The 23,185-nt window shown below is 50.7% G+C and overlaps 1 protein-coding gene across 2 annotated transcripts in view; it reads left to right on the top strand.

Annotated features, from left to right (window-relative positions):
- ESRRB (estrogen related receptor beta) overlaps positions 1 to 19,814 on the top strand; it is a 186,796-nt gene extending 166,982 nt beyond the window's left edge. For both annotated transcript variants that reach the window (XM_042252781.1, XM_027972072.3), the window contains exons 5-7: positions 967 to 1,128; positions 10,110 to 10,379; positions 16,119 to 19,814. In XM_042252781.1, the coding sequence (XP_042108715.1) occupies positions 967 to 1,128; positions 10,110 to 10,379; positions 16,119 to 16,363 (677 nt within the window). In that variant the 3' untranslated portion in view covers positions 16,364 to 19,814. The remainder of the gene's footprint in view (positions 1 to 966; positions 1,129 to 10,109; positions 10,380 to 16,118) is intronic.
- The last annotated feature ends 3,371 nt before the right edge of the window (positions 19,815 to 23,185 follow it).

The raw sequence follows: 23,185 nt of genomic DNA on the forward strand, positions 1-23,185 counted from the left end.
CGCACCGCTAGGTTATGGGGGCACTGAGAACCACGGAGGAAGGGCACCAGGGTCTGGCCTTGGCATCAAGTACTTCAGGCTTCATTGCTTGATTCAGAAGATCTTTCCTATGGGATTTACAGAAAGTGAAAGTGTTAGTTGCTCAGTCTAACCCACCAGGCTCCTCTGTCCGTGGAATTCTCCAGGCAAGAATACTGGAATGGCTTGCCATTCTCTTCTCCAGGGGATCTTCCCAACCTAGGGATGGAACCCGGGCCTCCTGCATTGCAGGCAGATTCTTTACCATCTGAGTCACGAGGAAGTACAGAACAGGATTCTAAATGCAGCATGATTCCAGTCTCCAGAGCATGTTCCCTCACCTCCCACTTGAATCAGGGTCCTCTTAAGAGAATTCACCAGGCAGCTTCCCTTGTTGGGATATTTCCCAGCAGCCCAAATCATCACTGCCAGCAACTTTGTGGAGTCAGAAAGGGAGGGGGTGTGGGAGAAGGATGGACTGGGAGTTTGGGGTTGGAAAGGATGCAAATTATTACACATCGAATGGGGATGGATGACAGGGTCTTACTGTAAGCACAAGGAACTATAGCCAGTGTCCTGGGATAAACCATACTGGGAAAGAATATAAAAAAGAATGTGTGTGTGTATATATATATATGTGTGCGTGTATATATATGTATGTATATTTGTGTGTGTATATATACGTATACATAAAACTGTGTCACTTTGCTATACAGCAAAAATTAACACAGCATTGTAAATCAACTATACATCAGTAAAATTAAAAAAAGAAAAAAGGAAGAAAGGGAGGGAGGGAGGCAGGGTGGAAGGGAGGGAGTAGGGTTTAGACATGTTTGACCTTCCTAGGGCTCCCTGGAACCCACATTTTCTTCCAGAGCCATCTCAGGCTCCACCTTGGCCTCTTTCCTCCTTCCCCAGGCATTTACATTCTCCCTTTGGTCTTTGCAGTGACTAAAATCGTCTCCTACCTGCTGGTGGCTGAGCCAGACAAACTCTATGCCATGCCTCCCCCCGGCATGCCAGAGGGCGACATCAAGGCTCTGACCACTCTCTGTGACCTGGCAGACAGGGAGCTCGTGGTCATCATTGGCTGGGCCAAGCACATCCCAGGTGAGTCCCACAGGGACACGGGACTGGGGGAGGGTGTAGGCAGAGACTAGCAGCTCTTCTCCCCATGGCTCTGGTTCTGATGCATGGGAGCCCGGAACCCAGGAGCCATGTGGAAGGTCCAGTGATGCTCCTGAACTGATTAGCATTCTAGCGGGGCTATGATTGCTTCTACATTAAGTAACAATCAAAGCAAGTTCTTTGGATCCTTAAAGGCCAAAGAACAGGGTTTTCTCGTTATTGATCATATACTGGGAAATAACAGAAGAGGCACTGACTCTCTTGTTTCCTGTTAGTGAAGTGGAGTGGTTAAGAACGTGGGCTTGGGAATCAGATTGGGGTTTGAGTTCTAGGTCTGCAACTTGCTAGCTGAGTGACCCAGGGCGAGTCACCTGACCTATCTGCACACAGGGAATACCAGCACTACCTCCTTCGTGCACTTTGACGTGGGGATGAAATGCAAGCGTGTGTGGGATGCTTTTGATACATCCTTGATGTCAGCCATATGCTCGCTATTGCCTTTTGCCTGATCTTAAGGGAGGCCAGTCTCTTAATTTTGATCCTATGATTTTAAGATCATTTCTAGCATGAGAAGTATATGTAATGAACAGGTCTTGGGTGATCCAGACTTCTCTTCATTGCCTGTGGCTCTAGACCCCTCCTTAGCCTTTTTCAAACTGGATAAAGGGAGGGAGCTGACTTTTATAATTTGTTTATGTAGACACGGATACCCACATCCTCTACAGCACACCTTTGCTGAGGGGCTTTCTAAAGTCTGTGCAGTTTGCTCCTTTACAGTTCTAACAGCTTGGCTCTCAGTGTCGGGGAGACAGCCTGTTCCCCTCTGGCAGCTACCTATGGTGGACTCATATCCTTCCTAGCTATGTGACACGGGACAGTTTATCTTCCTGTCTGTAGATCCCTTTTGTGTTTGCCACCGGCTCTGAAAGATGAATACAGCATTCATGGTTCTGTAGCAAAGGTGTCCTAAACCTCAGATGCTGAGGCCCACAGTTGATTGGGGCAGGTCAAAAAGTCCTTATATAAGATGCTATGTGCACGACTTATAGGAGTGAGCCTTCCTGCGGATAACAGCTCAGAGATAGTGCTGGTATCACCGTTGGCAGGAAGCCTAGAATTCCTTCAGCAGGGACTCCTTGACTCAGGGCTGGGCTCCCCGGGGATCTGGGCTGGAGCGCCCTTACTAAGGAGCTCAGCCTCTTGGGATTACACACTCAGTAGTTTTTTAATCTGCCCTCTGCTGATTCAGCAACAATGTGGGGTCAGGCCACTGCTTAAGACACCTCAGCCTGGATTGCTCCACTAACCCAGGGCCAAATGGGGCACGGCCCCCCCCCCCCCCCCCCGCACACCCCGCTTCCCATCACATGCTCCTCTTCCAGGCTGAGCAGATAACTGCATCGCAGCAATGACTCAGGAGTGGCTCCTGGTGGACCCGCAGGTCACTGCCTCCTTTTCTGACCATCTCATGCCCACAGTGCCTCCCAGGGGGTGGAGAAGAACCAGGAGTCATGGCGTCCCCTGCACCCATTTTCCTTCTCACCCCCCAGCTCCACCTCTTGTCTGTGCCCAGCCAAGAGGGCAGTGAGCAGAGCAGGAGGTTGCTGAGGATTCAGGCAGACCTGGGCCCTCCTCCCAGCTCGGTCCTAACTGGCTTAGAGATACTTGGCGCCCCAGCGTGAGATGCTTCATTTTTCTGTGCTTCAGAGTCCTCACCTGTGAATAACAGCCCCCCAGCCCCCCGACTCCTTTGGGTTGCTGGGAGGCTATGGCACATTTAGCCCAGCCCCCACACATAGTGGGCGCTTGATAAATGGCAAAGACCATGACCATGGTTGTTGCCGTTGCTAATAGTATTAAAAGCCTCCTTTCACATCATCATTTCTCCTTGTCCAAAGCTGAATTCTTTTTGATTAAAAAATAAAATAAACATAGGGGCTCATTTGTCTGTCTCAAATGCTAATTTGCCTATTTTGCATGCATTTGCATGCTGAATTATTTGGGCCTGACCTTCTAGTGTTTAAGGTAAAATTAATTAATAGGGTCTTCTGCCACTGCATGTAAACTTCATATTAAGGGTGATGACATAATCAAGTGCCTGATTCAGTTAAACTAATTGACTTAATCCCATCTCAGATTAGATGGAAAACTTATCTGAAGACCTGCTCACTGGCCCTTAGAAAGAGAGAATGAGAAGGAGCAGGCTTATACAAGTCAGGGCCCCATCCTGGGGCTTGAGTCATCAGCTGTCCATCTTGGGTCCTGGACAGACAGACAGAAGGACTGGCTTCTTAAATCAGCTCAGTTTAGTGCCCTGGAGAGGAACCCAACCCGCTGCCCTGAATTAAGCACAGGAAACCATATCTCATGCCTCAGTGTCGTCTGGTCCAGAGCCTGGCACACAAAGGGTGCTTCAGATCTGCTTTTGCATGCATTTATTGAAGCGAAATTGCACGTGCGCACGTGGCACATGAACTGTGTGTGAGCTCTCTTGAGGGCTTCCCAGATGGCGTTCGTGGTAAAGAACCCACGTGCCAGTGCAGGAGACTTGGGTTTGATTCCTGGGCCAGAAAGATCTCCGGGATTAGGGCATGGCAACCCTTTCCAGTTTTTTTGCCTGGAGATTCCTTATGGACAGAGGAGCCTGGCGGGCTCCAGTCCAGAGGGTTGCACAAAGTCGGACACAACTAAAGCGATTTAGCATACACGTACACGCTGTCTTGTGTGGAGTTGTGGCTGATCCAAAGAATTCGACTCATTTCTGCCCTAAGGGTCTCCTTTGGGAATAATATAGAGATTTTTTTCATGGAAAATTTCAAGGGTAGGGTAGGGTAGACCAAATCGTATGATGAACCTCCATCACCTTGTTTCAACAATTATCCCCAAAGACCAATCTTGTTTCCTCTCTACCCACCCATCTCCCACCTCCTGTATCTCACTCATGAGAAGAGAGAGACTTAATTATCAAATGCAGCAGGAAAAACCACAGGATGGAACACAGAGGCAGGAGGGATGCCATGGACTTCAGCACGTGAGTTGAGCTAGGTCTTCAGGATTGATGGGCAGTGGCCACGGAGGAAAAGTCCAGAAGGGCATTAGGTGCCGTGCATGGAAGCAGACATACTCATGCGGTGCTGAGCCACCAGCTTAGCCAGAAGGAAGGGTCATCTGAGCATAAATTCATTGCTGGCACCCCCTGCATTTCCTCCATAGTTTTCAGTTCAGTTCAGTGTCCGACCCTTTGTGACCCCATGGACTGCAGCACGCCAGGCTTCTCTGTCTTTCCGGAGCTTGCTCAAACTCATGTCCATCGAGTCAATGATGCCATCCAACCATCATCCTCTGTCGTCCCCTTCGCCTCCCTCCTTCAATCTTTCCCAGCATCGGGGTCTTTTCCAATCAGTCAGTTCTTCCCATCAGGTGGCCAAAGTATTGGAGTTTCAGCTTCAGCATCAGTCCTTCCAATGAATATTTAGGACTGATTTCCTTTAGGATGGATTGGTTGGATCTCTTTGCAGTCCAAGGGACTCTCAAGAGTCTTCTCCAACACCACAGTTCAGAAGCATCAATTCTTCGGTGCTCAGCTTTCTTTATAGTCCAACTCTCACATCCATACATGACTACTGGAAAAACCACAGCCTTGACTAGACGCACTTTTGTCGGCAAAGTATGTCTCTGCTTTTGAATATGCTGTCTAGGTTTGTCATAGCATTTTTCCAAGGAGTAAGCATCTTTTAATTTCATGACTGCAGTCACCATCTGCAGTGATTTTGGAGCTATGGTTTCCATTGTTTCTCCATCTATTTGCCACTAAGTGATAGTTCTGAACACACTCTTCTGCAAGGGTGCGTTCAGTGGAGTAGCTGGGGGCGATTGGGATTCCTTCAGAATAGCAGCTGTCCTTTTGTTTGGGTCAGTCTGGAGTTGCCCATCCCTAATACAGGCTTTCCCCTTGAGTTGAATTTTCCAAGTATTAGGTTGCCCAGAGGACAAGCCCAAGTCTTTAGAGTGTCCACCTCGGTTCCCCGGGAGGGAGAGATGAGAGCAAGAGGCAGCACAGGCAGTGAGTATCTCTTGATGAATTGCCGCCCCCCAGATGTTATTAACTGTTATCCTCCCAGCTCAGGCAGCCCCAAGGGTGCCCCAGTCAGACAGCCTCCCCCCAGCCGGCCCTGCCAAGCCCAGGTTGACATGTGCACCACTTCTGCAGGGGAGCCCCCCCAAGAGGCCTCCTCACAGAGGGTCCCTGGGCGGCCCTGCACCCAGGTAGCCACCGTCTGGCTCACCCTGGGGAGAGAACGCCAGCGGCTGATGAAATATGGGCTGCCGAGTGACAGCAGCTGTGTCTGGAGTGGCCTCAGATCCTATAATTATATCTCCCTTTATTACCTCTGCTAATGGCCCTCCAGGTCGACAGAAACGATAATAAATTAACAGATTATGAACTCCACTTGCCACAAATTATGTGCTCTTTTTTTTTAAAATTCTAGGAGCTCATGCTGTCAAATCACTGGGGGATGGGGTCTTGGGAAGAGCATGAATGTTATTAGATCAGTTGGTGCCGATAAAGCAACTTTCCGGGGTGGGGGGCAGCAGAGCTCAAGGTGGGAGAGATGGGAAGAGGGGGCAGTGGGCAGCCCCCCAGGGCCCGGTGCCACACACAGCTTCCCCCAGCAGCCCCCTCTGCCTCGGTATTGCTGGTCACCTGATGGAGGGGCAGACCCAGCCCAGCACAGAAATGCAGAAGTGAAGGGTGCATTGCTGAAGGGCAGGGAGGAGAGCTTCAGCTCCTTTGTTTGGGTTTAATAAAAGAATACTGCTTCCACTAAAGGGGTGGCAGAGGGGTGGAAGTGATGTATTCCAAATGCCCATCTTTCTTAAGCAACATTGTGTGAGTATAGCCAGTGTGTGTGAGTGTGCGCGCGCGTGTATGTCCCCGCGCGCATGTCCCTTCCCCACCGTGACGCATGTTGTAACACTGCTTTAACACCCTGCTGTGTTCATTTAGTTATATGAACTAGTAGCAATTACTGTGTGCTAAGACGTGTTCTACTAAGTGGTCTATGCATTAGCTCATTTAACCCAAACAAACCCATGGGGTAAGTATTATTATTATTCCCATTTTAGGCACAGAAAAATGTGCCCAGGGTCACAGCCAGGGGGTGAGCAGAGCTAGGATTCCAACAGACAGGCTGGCTCTGGCATCTGCGCCCTTAGTAGTTGCATCTTTCTTGGGCAGTGGGTATCTTTCCACATCTGCACAAATGGTTCTCTCTAGTGGCTTCTAATGTACCATTCACCTAGCTAATAATTACATTTAGTACATTTCTATTTAAGGACGTTGGTTGCATCTAGCTTGTTGCCTGCTTTGGGTCCTTAAAAATGAATCTTTCAAACACCCCTTCCACATGTATCTTTGTGTGTTTATACATACTTCTCTTTCTAGGAGAAATTCCTAATAGGGAGATGGCTAGGTGGATAGGAACATGCCTTTTATATTACAGTTAATTTAATCTTACTTCTTCAACATACAAATCAAACTAGGCAAAAATGTATATGGAGAACTAACTCTTAGGTCCATCCCCCCTCCTCCCTCTCCTGTCTCCTAGAGGTCATTTTTACTCCTGTTTTTTTCTTCTAGTGTTTCTTTTGTCAAACATTAGAAAATATTCAGACTGTTTCAAATGTTAGAAAATATCCAATCTATTTACCCCCTCCCCGCATCCCTGCAACTTGAAGCCGCTTCTATCTGCTCGGCAGCGCTTCCGAGCGTGCAGCTGGATTTTGAACACATTTCCAGCTCCTTCTGAAGGAGCTGAAGGAGGAAGAGAGTCAGGGGCTGAGTCACTCCCCAAACCAACCTAGCCGGGGATATGTGCACAGGCCCCAGGGCACCCTCAGGTGCTGACCCTGTGTCCCGAAGGCACTCATCCCCCCCACCACACCTCCACCACACCCCCTGCCCTGCAGGCCTGTCTCTGACTCACACAGGATCAGCAAAGGCAGCTCAACCTGGAATCCTGCCTGGAGGACTAAGAGGGTCCGACCCTGTTCTTTTGGTCCGTTTTCTCGTCACCCGGGAGTTGAGGCCCAGTGGCGTCTGTCGGTTCCCTCCTCTGTGCTGGGAATGTTTGTGGAGCCCCTCTGCCTCAGGCCAGGTGCTTGGCAGTGGGGGAGACCATGCTACCAGGAGCCCAGAGGTGACAGCTATCCACGCAGACACACCCCACTCGCCTTTCAGAGCTCGGCCCCAAAGGCTCCTCTCCTGTAAAGCCGCCCGGACTCTCTCTCATTTAGGCCAGACTCCACCTTTGCGTAACCTCAGCCCTTCCTCTCGGGGTAGCTCTTCTGAGAGCTCTAAACCTCACAAGATACCCACTGGGTTGTGTCTTTCCCTATTGGCCGAGCTCATGAAGGCAGGGCCTGGCCCTGGGTCAAGCTGGCTGGTCTGTCCCCAGTGCCCAGCACAGGGCCTGGCACTTGGTAGGTGCTCAGTAAGTATTTGTGGGGTGAACAGAGGGACAGAGCTCATGGTCTCCTAGTGATGAACCTCACACGGGTCTTTTCTCCTCCGTTTCCAGAAGCCCAGTTCGCCCTCCTTCTCTGCCTCCTTCCAATTCAATTGTCTATTAATTTCGCCCCGTCCACCTCCTACATCTTCCCTCCCAGACTGTCTGCCTTGAGACCCGCACCCCCAGTGCAGTCCACACGTCCGTGCATACACACACACACACATCCATGCTGGCTGATTGGTATCTGTTAATTAATGTCGCCCCTGGCCTCTCCTGCTCAGAGACTCGATAAGGGAAATTGGATGTCCATTTCTATCTATCTTTCATTACCTCCCGGCTCTCCCCACCACTGCAGCCATCCACCCTGCTCCCACACTGGGGTCTGGATAACAGCACACGCCCCTGACCCCTGTGTGCCACAGCCTGTCCCCCGAGAAGGTGCAGCCATCCATGCTCGCCCCATGGCCGCAGTGTAATCGCTCCAGCTCTGTGGGCGGTCACCTGGGGGTGCCAACAGCCGGGAGGTGATCCCAGGCCCAGGGCTACAAGATCAGCCTGTGAACCGCAATGATCAGACTAAGAAGGGTGTTCACTGGGAACAGGGGACCTGCTAGTGAAGGGGGCTTCATCCCCTGGGAACCCCCTAAAGTTGAGCACTGGGTACACCGGTTGGAAAGTAGGGAGGGACAGTGGCTCTCAGAGACGCGGGCCAGTAGATGAGGGTGGGGTAGGAGAGACCCAGGGCAGTGGGCCAGTCTGGAGGCTTGGGAGACCCAGGGCCTCCAGGCTTTAGGGGAGAAGAGTCGTGTCAATAGCAGGCCAGCAGCTACAGCGGCAGTAACGGCGACAGCCATCGCCACCTTCCTGGTTCGGGCTTGCCGCGCACTGACTGTGTGTGTGGCTGGGGTGGCAGGGGAATTTGGAAGCAGGCTGAGGTTCTAGGTCAACAAGAGTCCTTTACAAGCAGGGTTACCCCTGGGGAGATCTCTTAATCTCAGCTGTCCGTGACAGATGCGGGGTGCAATGACTCTCTGGGTACCTTTCCTTTTTGGTGTGTCTGGCGCAGTTGGTGTTGGAATCCACCCCTGAGTTTCTGGTGGAAGTTACTGCCTTGCGTTTAGTAATCAAGATATTTGAAAATCAGCTTTCTTCCTCCCTCCTGCTCCCTTCTTTTCCTTCTTTCCTTCCTTTAGTTTTTCTTTCTCTTAGATCGTTACTTGACTTCACCTAAGTTAAGTGCACATGTAACGCAGTTCCAGTGTGCCATTCTCATTTCGCAGATAATGACTTTTCATCTCATCACTAATAATAGCAAGAGCTCATTAAATGTATGTTGCACAATTGTTGTCTCATTTAGGCCTCACAGCGGCTCTCTGAAGCAGGCACTACTGTTATACCCATTTCACAGATGAGGAAGCTGAGGCTTGGGGAAGTAGCACAGCTCCTCCAAGGTCAGCCTACAGGTAGTAAATGAGGAATTGGGATTCAAGCCCAGGCAATCTCCAGAGCACACTGAACAAGATGGTGTCATAATTCTGGAGCCATCCCCGCCCCTAACCTTCTTTCACTCTGGACGCAGCCTCCATGCTCATTGTTGTTTAACTGCTAAATCATACCTGACTTTTTGCAACCCCATGGACTGCAGCACGCCAGGCTTCCCTGTCCTTAACTATCTCCCAGACTTTGCTCAAACTCATGTTTGGTGATGCCATCCAACCATCTTATCCTCTGTCTCCCCCTTCTCCTCCTGCCCTCAGTCTTTCCCAGCATCAGGGTCTTTTCCAAAGGGGTACAGCCATGATCCAAGCTCACAGGATACAGGACTGCTTAGGACACCATTAGGTGAAGACTGATGACCAGGCCAGCGGGGCTGACTTCTGGGAGGACAGGCTGCCTGTGATAAAGTGCCCCCTGACTCCGAGGGCTCTTGAGCACTTAGCAGCCCCAGCTGTGGTCACTAGGGGGTCACTGGCTGGGAGCAGGTGATTTCCTCCTTCCTGGTTGGGCCCCTTGCTTCCCTACAGCTGAGACTCCACCTTAAGGATCAGGTATCACTCTAAACCCCCCCATGCCTCCCCTGCTTTGAGCAGGGAGGGGGATCTGGAAGCTTCTTAGTGGAGGGGACCCTGTCCTGCCACCTCCTGATTCTACTATGTATTCAGGAGCTCCTTAAATTACAAATGCCTTTGGTTAATCAAAAAGCCTCCTCGCACATTTGAAAAATATATAGAACTAACAAAGATAAGGACAATAACAACTGTCAACGTTGACTGAGCTCTCGTTATGTAAGTCTTTTCCATGAATTCCGTATCTGACTCATTCACCAAGGAAGGACCGTGAGTCCAGCAGGTGGAAGGGAGGGGCAGGACCCAGAGGTTCCCCTCCCCCCTGTCCCCCACCCCAGTCCACCCACCTGACTGCTGCCACCCTGCTGGCCCCCTCTCCCGGCAGGCTTCTCCAACCTCTCGCTGGGGGACCAGATGAGCCTGCTGCAGAGCGCCTGGATGGAGATCCTTATCCTGGGCATCGTGTACCGCTCACTGCCCTACGACGACAAGCTGGTGTATGCAGAAGACTACATCATGGATGAGGAGCACTCCCGCCTCGCGGGGCTGCTGGAGCTCTACCGGGCCATCCTGCAGCTGGTGCGCAGGTACAAGAAGCTCAAGGTGGAGAAGGAGGAGTTCGTGACGCTCAAGGCCCTGGCCCTGGCCAATTCAGGTACGGGCAGGGGTGGGGCCTGCAGGGGGAGCTCAGAGAGGTCTTGGGGCCCAGGGGAGCATGCACAGCTCTGGGGCCAGCAATTAGGGTGGCTCTAAGGGGCAGGAGTGGCATGATGATGCTAGAGCTCCTTGCCACCAAAGGTTGTGCATGGGGTAGCCCAGAGTTGCAAAGGTGGTGATGAAGGCTGGCATTGGTTGAGTATTTCCTAAGCTCTCCACTGGGCCCTTGCCATGCAGATCAGCATGAGGTTTAAGGGCACAGATTCTAGAGTCCAGTTGCTAAGAGTCAAATCCTGCTTCTGTCACTTGGGCAAGTCTGTGCCTCACTTCACTTTGTGCCTCAGTTTCTTCATCAGTAAAATGGGAAGAACAAACAGTCCAGAAGATTCCACCCCAGAAGACTATGGAAGGGATTTATTTCTGTAAAATTATGCTTAACAACATGCCTGGCACATAAGTACTCAGGCTATCAATTAGCCATGAACTGATTTTGTCTTTCAATTCAACCCTATGAGCAACGCTCTTATCATTTTAACCCCGCTTTACAAATGGAGAAACTAGGGGCTTGGAAAGCTGAAGCACATTGCCCAGGGTCACACAGTCAAAGAGTACTGAACCTAGGACCTAAGCCCAGGTCCCCAGATTCCTAAATCAACTCTAAGCTTATACATACTCCTTAAATCTCCTACTCAAATTGCTCAGGCCCAAGAGAGAAAACCTTCCTGGCATTAAAAAGGAGGCTTCACTCCAGTTGTTTTACCCTCTACCTACCAACTTCCAACTAGACTATCTGGGAGCTCAAATGTAACATGTGTTCATGCTCAGAAGGTGTCTGCCCTATGCAGGTGCCAGGCCAGGGGCCGGGGGTTGGGTGGGGATTGCAGCAGAAGGAGAAAGGCAGGCTCCCTCTCCTAAAGAAAGAGTGTCAGGCACACAGACACTTAATTCTGCTGCTGGGCACATGCAGTAGTCAATTGCTCAAGTCTCAGTCAAGTGGAAATGGGACCCAAGTTTGAATTCTAACTGTGATAATTAGTATCAGTGTGGCAACCTTCCTTAGCTCTGTCCCATGTGTAAAGTGGGAACATCTCTGTCCCTCCTCTGAGCACTTTTGTTTTTTATTTTTTATTTATTTATTTTTTCACTTTTGTTTTTTAAATGATTGACTGAAGATAAGCACTTAGCTCTGTGCTTTGCCTAGAGGAAATGTTCAATAAATATTAATTATTGTCATTATTATTAATATTTGAGGAAACAAGTGTTATCAGTGTATGGAAGAAGGAGAACTGGTTCCAGGTGTACAGACAGGATAACCAGCTGGTTTGCTTGATGCTGTCGCACTTTCACTGGAAGTTCCATGTCCTGAGAAACAGCAGTTCCTGGAAAAGCAGGACAGCTGGCCCCCTAACAAATGGCTTCATGGAGAAGGCAGGGGGTGCCGTTGGTGCCCCACTCAGGCCCCCCCTTACTAGCTTAACACACCCATGCCCCAGCTGCTGAATTTTGCTGCTAATAGCTCATAGCTTCTCCCTTCACCAGAGACCTACCCTTACCTGCCTTGTTTGGAGGATTCCATCAACTCCCCCCACCCCACCCCTTCACCCCACACACACCTTCAGCCAATGGCAGACACACACAGGAGAACAAAAGGCTGGACTCCTGGAGTGGGATCAGAGCCAAGCCAGGCTGCCTCCCTACCTTGCTTGCTCCTACCCTTGTTCTATCCTTCCTCCCGCCTTTCTTTCTCCTGAAAGCACACTCTCCACAAATCCCCTGCACCTGAACCCCTGTGTTGGGTTCTGCTTCTAGGAGACCCAACCTAATAGACAGAGGGAAGCTTTTTTTTTTTTTAGTTCGAATCCCTTTTATTAAAAAAAAATTAATGTACAATAAGAATTAAACATTTTACATACCTCTGTAGAGACCGTTTACCCACACCTTGGGATTCCAAAATTGCAATGTAGTCTTTGTTAAAGAATGCTAATGCTATTTGGGTTTTTTCATACAGTTTCAGGTTGACAGAGTAACTGATCAGGTAGAGTTCCATAGAGTTCCACACACCAGCCCACCCACATCCTCCAATCCCTGTGCACCATTTCCCCTATTATTAACATCTCAGCTTAGTGTGGTAATTTGTTACAATTAATGAGCCAATGTTGATACATTATTATTAACCAAAGTCCAGAGTTGCCAGCAGAGAGCACTCTTTGTGTTGTCCGGTTCTATCCATTTTGACAAATGCAGGAGACAGATCTCGGTCATCACATGTCATCCAGCCGAGTTTCACACCCTCACAGTCCTGCATGCTCTCCTATTCAAAGGGAGGCATTGTAGTCAGCGGTCATAGAGGGGCTGGGGGTTTGCGAGGGCAAAGGAGGAGAGGAAATCAGTAAGAGCAGAGGACACTGGGGAGCACAGAGAGACGCAGCAAGGCTGGCCAGACCCCCAAGGGCACATCCTTGTTGTTGGAGTCTCCTGACCGCTTCTCATGAAAGAGACCTGGAGCTCACACTTGCCCGGACCAGGAGAGGAGTGTGAAGAGGTAGGAGGCTGCTCTGCGCTCACCTCACCCTGCCACAGACAAACTGCAAGGGCTCTCTGAGGACTATTCAGCTCTGCCGGCTGCTCTTGTCTTGATCTCAATACAGACAGACAGACATGCACACGTGCACAGCCAAGCGCGTGCATGTGCACACGCACACAGTATGAAACTCCTAAGGACTGACGGGCTTCCCCGACGTCTCAGTGGTAAAGAATCTGCCTGCAACGCAGGAGATACAGGAGACCCAGGTTCGGTCCCTGAGTCAGGAAGATCCCCTGGAGAAAGAAGGGCATAGCAACCCATTCCAGTATTCTTGCCTGGAGAATCTCGTGGATAGGAAAGCCTGGTGGGCTCCAGACCACAGGGTCACAGAGTCGGGCATGACTGCGACTGAGCACCATGCAAAGACTGAGAGAGCCCATCAGGAGCTTCAGCATCGAGCTCTGCCTGAGCACGTGCTTTGTCGTGAGCGACAGAGCGCCAGGAACTTGGACTTCTCGGCCCCGTGGTGTTTACCAGGCCATCCTGCAGCTCTCTGCAGATCCAAGAGCTCTAAGTGGGAAAAGAGGAGTTTGTGATGCCCACGACCTTGGCTGAGCCATGGAGTGATCAGGTGCAGACAGGAAATGGAGGAAGAGCAGACCTGTTGAGAGATGAGGCTAGAAGAGCGGTTGGTATTAGACTGGAGCTCCAGGACTGAAGGGAGTGGGGTGGAATGGGGTTGGTATAGGGAGCCTTGAAAGCCTCTGGGGACATGGCCTGTTCCCAGCAGCGAGGGGGAAGTCATCCAGGCAGATAGTGTGTTAGCTGGAGGAGAGACGGGCGAGGAGATCTTTGGAGTGGTCCTGGAGGCAACCCACCATGGGTGCCTCTGCTGAGGTTACGTGGGCTGGAGCACCTCAGAGGCTATTGCCCCAAAACACGGCCCCTCGGGAGCCAGTTGGCTGTCTTTCACCCCCTCCTGGCCTCTCCAAGGCTCCTTGACAGCAGAAAAAAATTCATAGCCATTGATTTTGTAATTAACAGTTTATCAATGCCATCAATACAGACTCGCTGATAGATTGCAAAGAAATTAATCTTGCAATGTTATTTTATTTCATTTTCAGTCGAAGGCAGCTGCCAATTTTGGCCTCCTTGGGGAGGGTGGGGTGATGGGGAAAGGAAGCTGGCAGGAGGCATGGGGTCTGGATGGACAGGTCACAGTCTTACAGGGACCATGCTCTGAAATCAGCCAAGAGTGTAGGAATGGAGCCAGGTTTCTCCCCCAACTGCCAAAAGGAAGAGTCCTCACTGCCTTAGCAACAAGGAGCAGAACAGTGGGGGGAGTCTCAGGTATGAGGCCAGCCCCACAAAGGCATCTCCTGCCTTGTGAGTTCTCAAAGTAATGAGAATGACGACATTTATTAGTTGCTTACTAAGTGCCTGATGACGAGCTAGCTCATTTAGACCTCAGCTGTGAGGCGTGCACCCTCAGATGCTCCATTTCACGGACAAGGAAACAATCTCAGAGAGCCTAAGTAACTTGGCCAAAGTCACACAGCATCTAAGGCTCCAGGGTCTCATCCACCTCACTCTAATGCTGTTCTCATAAGAGAAAGAGGCAGGACCTGTGGAGGCATGGGCTGAGTGCAGGGGCCACAAGGTCAGAGGGCATCACTGGGGCCAGCCAGTTTGTACAGCTGCCCTCAGCAGTCTGGTAACTAAACAAACACAGCATAGAAAGAAAAAAAAAAAAATTGGCAAACACAGCATGCAAAGAATCGCCCTGTTCCTTTGAGGAATTTGGGAAACTTGCTCAGCCTTCCTTGGTGACCCACCCCGAGCTTCCAGTTCACTTGACCCACATGCACCCTTACCCTCCCACCTTGGACAGGCCTTGGGTGCTGCACTTCAGGGTGGAGGCTCAATATCTTTAAGGAATATCAGAAGAAGGCAGGTTATTCTTCCAGAGGCCAGGAAGTGGGCTCCACTTTGCTTTGACTTGGACCCACCTGTAACCCAGCCATCCACCAGCACCTCCTTGCCCCTCTGAGATTTAGGTAAATTTCATTTGGAATTCATGGCCAGAGTCCAAAGCCCTCTCCAGGATTTTCTAGAACTCCCAATAGCATCTCCCCTCTTTGTGCCCTACCTGACCAGCCATGCTATCTCAGTTCCCCCGTACGCCCCACCTCAGGGCAACCAGATGCAGAACTCAGCCCCTTTACCTGTGTACATACAACTGTAACAACTATTCTGTAAGGTTAGTGAGTGCACTGAAGACTTGAGCTGGTGCCTAGTGGCAGCAGTAACAATAAAGTCATGATGATGACTATAATGGTGATGATGGCAGTGATATGACTGATCACATCATATGACTGATGAGCTGATATCATGATGCTGATAAGATGCTGATGGTGATGATGGAGGTGATGGTGGTGGTGGTGATGGAGGTGATATGGCAGTGGTGGTAAACTGATGATCATGATGGTGATAAGTCGATGGTGGTGATAAGATGGTGATGGTGGTGGTCATTTATGGTGGTGATTGTGGTTATGGTGGTGGTGATGGTATGGTGGTGGCGGTGGTGACGGTGGTGGTGATATGACAGGGGTGATAAGCTGACGATTGTGATGGTATAAGATGATGGTGGTGGTGGTGATGGTTATGGTGATGATGGTACCATAGTTGGGCACTATGGTACCGTAGTTGTGACAAGAACTGTTTTAAGCCCTTGATGGGTATTAACTCATTTAGTCTCTCAAGGTAGATCTAGCTATTATGGCCTTTCGCAAATAAGGAACATGAGGTGCAGACAAATGAAACAACTTGCTGAAAGTCATAGAGCTAGTGAGTGAGGGGGCGACATCACAATTCCACCACTTTGGCCACAGTCTCCCCAACCGCCCCCCCCCCTGCCTCCCACCCCCACCTCTGGGGCAAACCCTTCACTGCTCATGTTCAAACCCTTCACTGCCATCTCCTGGTGGTTATCTAAGAAAAGTCCTCCATAGACACAGATCTCTCCTTGGGTGTGAACCCCAGCTCCGTCACTGTCCTCGGAGACTTCAGACCAGCAGCTTAACCTTTCTGAGCCTGGGTTTGTCTCTGTAATGTGAGGGTCTGGAAGGCTCTGAAAGCAGTGATGGGGGCCCGCTACGCCCGGGGCTGCGCTCCGCAGTCGTCCCGCTGATGCCCACCCCACTGTGTCCGCAGATTCCATGTACATCGAGGATTTGGAGGCGGTCCAGAAGCTGCAGGACCTGCTGCACGAGGCGCTGCAGGACTACGAGCTGAGCCAGCGCCACGAGGAGCCGCGGAGGACGGGCAAGTTGCTGCTGACGCTGCCCCTGCTCCGGCAGACGGCCGCCAAGGCAGTGCAGCACTTCTACAGCGTCAAACTGCAAGGCAAGGTGCCCATGCACAAACTCTTCCTGGAGATGCTGGAGGCCAAGGTCTGATGGCCCGGCCCACGGACGGACTCCCGCCCAAGGACAGACGGATGGACCGACGCGAACACCTCCACAGCCACCAGCCTCAACATTCAAGTCCTGTATCATGGCCGTGAGCCGTCGCGGCGGAAGGGGCTCCTCGCCTCCTGGCTGTGTGCAGAGTCCCGGGTGCTGGAGGGGCGGGGGGGTATGGGGATGGAAAGGCAGGTGCGGGGCTCATCTGTAACTGGCTCTTTTTTTTTTTTTTCATTTGGTATGTTGTTTTTTTTTCCTCCGCCGCGGGCAATGCCGAGGCCTGGGCCAGAGCTGACTCCTCCCTGAGGTTGGAGACCACCAAGGAGGAAAGGCAACTTCTCCCCACCTGATCACCAGGAGGCCACACATACATTTCGTAACCACTTCTCCGACATCCCTCCCACCCCCTCAGCCTCCTCCCACGGCCTGGGCGGGGAGTGTTTAGTGCCGAGGACTCTGGCATACTCAGGCAGGGGTATACCTTCGGAGGCTTTCCTCTCCCAGAAAGCAGGTACTTTCTTCCAGAGGCCCTGCCTACTCTGAGGTTCTGCCCCTCAGGAGGTCCCACGCCTTCAGCAGTCCAGACGGCTTCCTCCCTCCATCCTTCACCTAGGCTCCCAGGCCAGCCCAGCTCACCATCAGGGGACTAGTCGCCAGAGCTCATAGATTTTCCTAGTCACCCCGCCCCCTTGGTGCGCCCCCCACCCACTTTCCACTGCTGCCCCAGGGTCCCCTTCCTCTCTCCCCTCCAAACCCCACTGCGACTTCCTGCCCGACCTCAGAGCTCACCCCCACTGTGGGTTCCACCAGCCAAGACTTCAGGGCCCACAGGTGGGGACGGTGCTGGCTCAGAGCAGAGCAGGGTCCAAGACACCACGCCCCAGCGGCCCCTCTTCTGTGGGCTTCTCCCGCTCCCTGGGGGCAGTCGGGCAGGTGGGCCTGGGGAACTGAGGGATATGCAGGGACCTGGCCCCTCCGAGGGCACCCTGGGCACCTGATTCTAGGCTGGCAGCTCTAGTAGGACCCAGGTGGGATAGGGAGAGGCCCAGACCAAGCTTTGCTGAGCACAGAAAGGCCCAGAAGCAGAGATGAGCAGGCAAGGGAACTCTGAAGACAGGGCTCCACAGAGGTCACCAGCCTGCCTGATCAGTGGACACCAGGATGCCCCCTCCCTTGCCTTCCAAAGGGCAGGGTGAGCCAGTGCTGCAGGAGGGTTTGCACCTGCCATCCTTGGACTAAGGAGGTATAACATAGCTCCCCAGGTGCACTTAGATGCCAGCTTTCTGGCAGGACACCCTCACCCCCTACCAGTCCATCAGGCTGTTGCGTAAGGTACCAACCACCCCAGTTTGCCCAGGACCCGTTTTGGCATTGAGAGTCTATTTGCCAGGAAACCCTCCAGTCCTGGCCAAATGGGAACAGTGGGTCATCCATTTCTGTGACCGGCTATGAAAGTTCATTATAACCCACTCGGACTGGGGGGAGGGCAAATTGAACACACCATCTGGGGCTCATGGGGTTGGCTGAGAGCAGTTTAGAGGACCTCCCATGGCTGAAGGAGTTTCAGACATCCATCCAATCAGCTGTCTTCTAAAGCAGGGATCAGAGCAATCCTGCCAGGGACACTTTACTGGGGAGTCCAACACATTCTACCCCCGACCTCTCGTCACTTTGAGAGGCAGGTAGTTCCCACCCACCCAGCCCCAGGATTAGGAGGCCAGGTGTCCTCCTCCACAGCCTCGCAGCCTTCTGAGGGAAGCAGCTACTGCTGGTTCCACCTCTCCACACCCAGACACAGCTCCTTCTGAACTTTTTCTGCCAGGATGTGCTAAGGTCACCCCAGGTGTGAGAGCTGGCTAAATCCCACCTGCTGCTTTCAGATACCTTCATGGAGAAAATGTCAGGGGTTCCAAGAGACTTCACAGACCAGCAAAGTATGCCCCCTCCCTTCTTTGTCTGTGGAATCCTCAAGGCCAGAGTCACTTGTCTGGCGACACTGGAATGATCCAGGGTGCTCCTAGCCTCCTGTGCAGTCTGATCGGGGCGGACAGATGCGCAGGTGCCTCTAAGGGACCAGGGGTAAAACCCAGGCCTACTTAGCTGTTGGGGGCCATTCACTGACATCTGACCTGGAGAGATGGGGGTCTGCGCTGAGGATGACTCCCTTAGCCTCTCGCTGTGTTGTGTACTCAAGGAGGCGGGGAACAGAGGGTCACATCTCATCACCTCCGTTCTGTGTAGAGTCACTGCTCGAGTGTGAAAACCTGAGCTGTGAGCCGCTGCAGGGGCTAGTTCACAACTGGTCTTCACTGTCCATCTTTTCTAGAAAAAGCACCTCTGATTAACAGTGCAACAAGTGGTTTTGGGGCGGCAAAGGGCAGCTTTGCCTTGCCAGAGCGCATGCGTCTGCCAGTGTGCCGCGGTAGAGCCCCTTTATAGCAGAGGGGGGCATGGTCCTGATGGCTTGGTGCCACTGAGGTGGCTGCTGCTTTTACATTAAAAAACTCTCATGGCAACAGGAAATGTACCAGGGATGATAAGTCTGTTCAGTGGGGAAGGCCCTGGTGCATACTAGATGGATCCATTGGCATTCAGATAAGAAGTTTATGGGCCAACTTCTTAGTTGAGAGCCTAGCCAGCTTTTGGGACCTCCCTGGGAAGTGGGGAGGAGGTTGGGGGGGTGACTTAGTGGAGGATGTGAAGCGAGGAGAGTTGAGGACACCCCATCCCCTCTAAACAGAACAAAACTGAAGTTTTCCCCCAAATCCACTGTTCCTGGAAAATCTGTAAAGAGGACATAGCCCTTCTCAGTTGTATTCTCATGATACAGGTCATTGAAATGAACCAAGAAATAAAATGGAAAAAAAAAAAAATCCAACCACGGAGAAGGTGGTATTGGCTGGGTTTTGTTTGGTGCCCGTGTCCCCACACTTTCTCAAGATTCTAGACTGGCTTTGGCACATGTGAACCTTGATAAGGGCTCACAGTTCTGGTTCAGAGGAAGCTTCAGTGATTCCCCAGGGCACGAGTTAAGAATCGAGTAGGAAGACCAGAGCAGGATGATGGGTGGGAGGCCGTGGCAGGGCCTTACAGGAGCCGGAGTTTGCACCTGTCCCCTGGGTCAGGGGCCACCCTTCCCTCCAGACTCCCCCCAGGCCCTCGAAGACAGAAGGCGGAGGAGGTTGTGGCAAGGGGACAGAGGCCCGTGCCCACGGAAGAGCACCAAAGAAAAGCACTATGTGGAGATTGTTTTATTTTCTAATAAGGATAATGTGGCTGGAATGGCTTCTTAAGATGTATATATTTTTAAAAATGACGGGTCCCTCATTGCATCACCCCCCTGTACGTACTCCCACCTCTGTATGTGTTCTCCCGAATGCCCTAGGAGTCTTCCCATCCTGGTCCCATGTATCTGGAATCTAATAAATAAGGAACAGCCTATCAAGAGAGTCTCTGAACACATTATCTTGGTTGGCGGGCTGTCCCCTGGACAGCACTGCCCGCAGGTCTCAGGCTGATGCTAGGAGAGGCCATCGGGAGAACCAACTTGGCCTCAGGGTTCTCTGGGGGTTCAAATGGGCATTAAAATGTGTTCAGTGGCAGTATTCAGGGATGTAAATTAAGTGGTCTGAAAATCCCGTCTACTTCTTTTCAGGCTTTGAAACAATAAGAGTGAGGCCCTTTATTATTTTCCTTAGTGTCAGAAAAATGGAGCGTCAGATGTATGTGAACCAGAAACAATCCATTGCCTTAGGACTTTGAAGTGCGTCTGTGTATGTATGCATATGACACCATGCAGAATGCCCTCCTGTTGTACCAGCGCACACTCAGGTCCTGTGAGAGGCAGAAGGAAGGGCCTGAAAGAAATCAAGAGGACTATATCAGGATGCTTTTTGTTGCGAGTAAAAACACCCCATCTTATATGGGCTCACTGGACCCATTGCATTGGATAGATGTGAAATCAATAAATGGGGGCAGGCATCAGGTAGGGTTTGATCCAGAGGTTCACATAGTCAGTAGAACGCTGGCTGTATGCCTCTGATTCTCTCGGTTCTGCCCGCTTCTGTCTGTATGCTTTGTCTTCACACTAGCCTCTTTAATAGTAACAAGAAGACTGCCAACTTTTTATTTTGCATCATGGGTAGAGAGGAAAAAAACATCTTCCTACAACCATGGAAAATATCTGGGCTTCATTCTGAATCCCAGTGAATTTTGTGCCTGTCCTCACTGTGACCACCTTAGGGTGGGGCCAGTCACGAACATCAATCTAGCAGCTTCACAAAAAGAATTGCTTTGAAGTCTAGGAGGCAACCAACCAACTATGATACCCACAGAACCCACACACCTAGACAGCTCAAGGTCTGATCAGCTTTCAGTGAGCAGTCAAGTTCCCTGAAGCTCTTGGAAGAGAAAAGACACAAGGCAATCTTTGAATCAATGCCTAACAAGTCTTGAGCATGAAATGAGTTAAGTATTCATGGAAGTGAAGTACCTGATGTGGATTATTTTAGATAAATTCTCAATTTACCTACATCTGGTACATGTATACATGTATGTATACCCACGCCTGTCCCACACTCAGCTGGTATTCATGCTACTACCTTAAGAAAAAACAGTTAAGAAAAACAGTCAGCCATAGCATTATATAATGTAATAAAAATAGAAATTTTTATTGGATTATATTTTAGGATTTTCTGTACTTCAGTTTGCCTAGATAATTGTGATCAGACTAGCTAATAGCTCATGTTTTTCATCCATTTATCTCTCTTCATTTGTCCTCCTAAATATCCCTGCTTTGTGTTAGCAAAGGATTTGGAGCATCAAAGGGGGAAAAAAAAACATAACTGAGGGTCATTCATTCATTCAACAAATATTTACTGAGGGTCTGTCCTGTGCCAGACACTTTTCTGGGCAAAGAGAGCACCTTAGTAAAGAGAAAAGGCACAATCTCTGTCTTCACAGTGCACACAGTCTAGTGGGAGGGGGAGAGAGACAATGAGCACAAAAAAATAACCAGGTTCTAAGTTGGTTAGGATGTGATAAGTCCCACAAGGGGAAAAGGACAGGCTGTGGAGGGGAGGGGTGGATGGAACAAGAAAAGGAAGTGGTGATATCATTTTAAAAGGAGTGGTCAGGGCAGCCTCACTGAGAATGTTTCAATGAACAGTAAGTTGAAAGGTGAGGGTCCCGTGGGCATCTGTAGGAAGAACTCTCCAAGCAGAGGGACCAGCATGTACGAAGGCCCTGAGGCAGGAGTATGCCTGGTGTGCTCAGTGAACATCGAGAAAATGAGTGTGGTGGAAGGAATGGGAGAGGCTTGGGGGAAGGAGCACAAACCACTAGGGGGCTTGGGGCCACAGGAGGTGTGGCTTTCACTTTAAGTGGAAGATTTTGATTAAAGAAGAGCTATGATCTCATCTCAGTGGGACCCTTTGGCTGATGTGCTGATGACAGGTCAGAGAAGGACAAGAATGGAAGCAGAAAGACCAATTAGGAGACCACAGGTCGGGTGACCGAAGCTTAGACCAGGATAGGGGAAGAGCAGGGGCTAAGAAGTGCTTGGGTCTTAGATCCATTTTGAAGCCACCAGAATTTGGTGATAATGTTGTATATGGAGTGTGTGGGGGAAAGGGGAGACATATGTGATTTCAGAGATTCTAGCCCCAACAACTAGAAACAGCATTGTCATCCAATAAGGTGAGAATACTCAGAGAAGGCAACTCTAGGGGCTGGCTGGGAGAATTAACTCTGTTACTTTGAGAGGCCATTGAAGATCCAGGAGAGACATCAAGAAGGTGCCATGTGTGGGGTTGGGTAAATAGGGAAGAAAGAATGTGCCTCCCTAGAGAGCAGATGTTAGCACTGACCATCTTCACCAGCCGTGAACTCTTTCTTTCATCTAGCCAACAGCTGCCTTCACTCTCTACCTAGCCTCAAAGGCAGTAGAGTAGAATTCATGTTAGAAACACAGATTTGGGGGAGCAGAAGGGACTTAGTAGTTACCATTTTATATCCCTATTGACAGTTGTGAGAAATGAGCCTAAATTATAATCTCAACCTTGAATCTCAAAAACTGTGGGGCGATGGACTGCTTGACTTGATTTAGACTAGAAGTTCGCAAATGGGGCCAATTTTGCCCCCAAGGGTATACCTGGCAATATTTGGAGACATCTTTCGTAGCCACATCAGAGGCGCTACTGGTATCTCAGGTGCAAGCCAGGAATGCTGCTGGACATCACAGGTTGCAACAGGCCAGCCCCACAACAAAGGACAATCTGACCCCAAATGTCAAGAGTCCTGGGGTTGAGAAACCCTGACTTACATATATTCTGAGCATTATCAAGAAAAGAATAACCCTAGGGTTGCAGGGAACAGATTTGGAGATGTCAACTATCATTCCCAAGCTCTTCCTGCCCCAAGATGCCACCTCTCCCTTACCTGGTCTTGCTCTGACCCCGACAGGTCTGTCCGGGGCAAGCATCCCACACTCTATGTGAACCGTTCCTACTCAGACTCAACCTAGAGGTGTGAGGAGAGAGGGCTTCAGTTCTGCAGTCTCTGCAGTCAGGCCGATCTGGTTGCCATTTACATGCAAGCATTTTTGGGGGAAGAAAGATAGCACCTATGGCTTCACGTCTGGAAGCAGTGGGGAGACTTTGTAGTACAGCGCGTGCTCCCTGTTTGAGGATGAAGAACAAGAACGTAGGTGCCTCCACCTCCTTTTCCTCTTGGCCCCACGTGACTCTCCCCATGACTGCCCTTACATATTTGGTGCTGTTTGTGGGCTTTCTCTTATCATTTCGTTCCCTGGCCTGG

The sequence above is a fragment of the Ovis aries genome, chromosome 7, assembly GCF_016772045.2.
Source record: "Ovis aries strain OAR_USU_Benz2616 breed Rambouillet chromosome 7, ARS-UI_Ramb_v3.0, whole genome shotgun sequence".
NCBI classification, from domain to species: domain Eukaryota; kingdom Metazoa; phylum Chordata; class Mammalia; order Artiodactyla; family Bovidae; genus Ovis; species Ovis aries.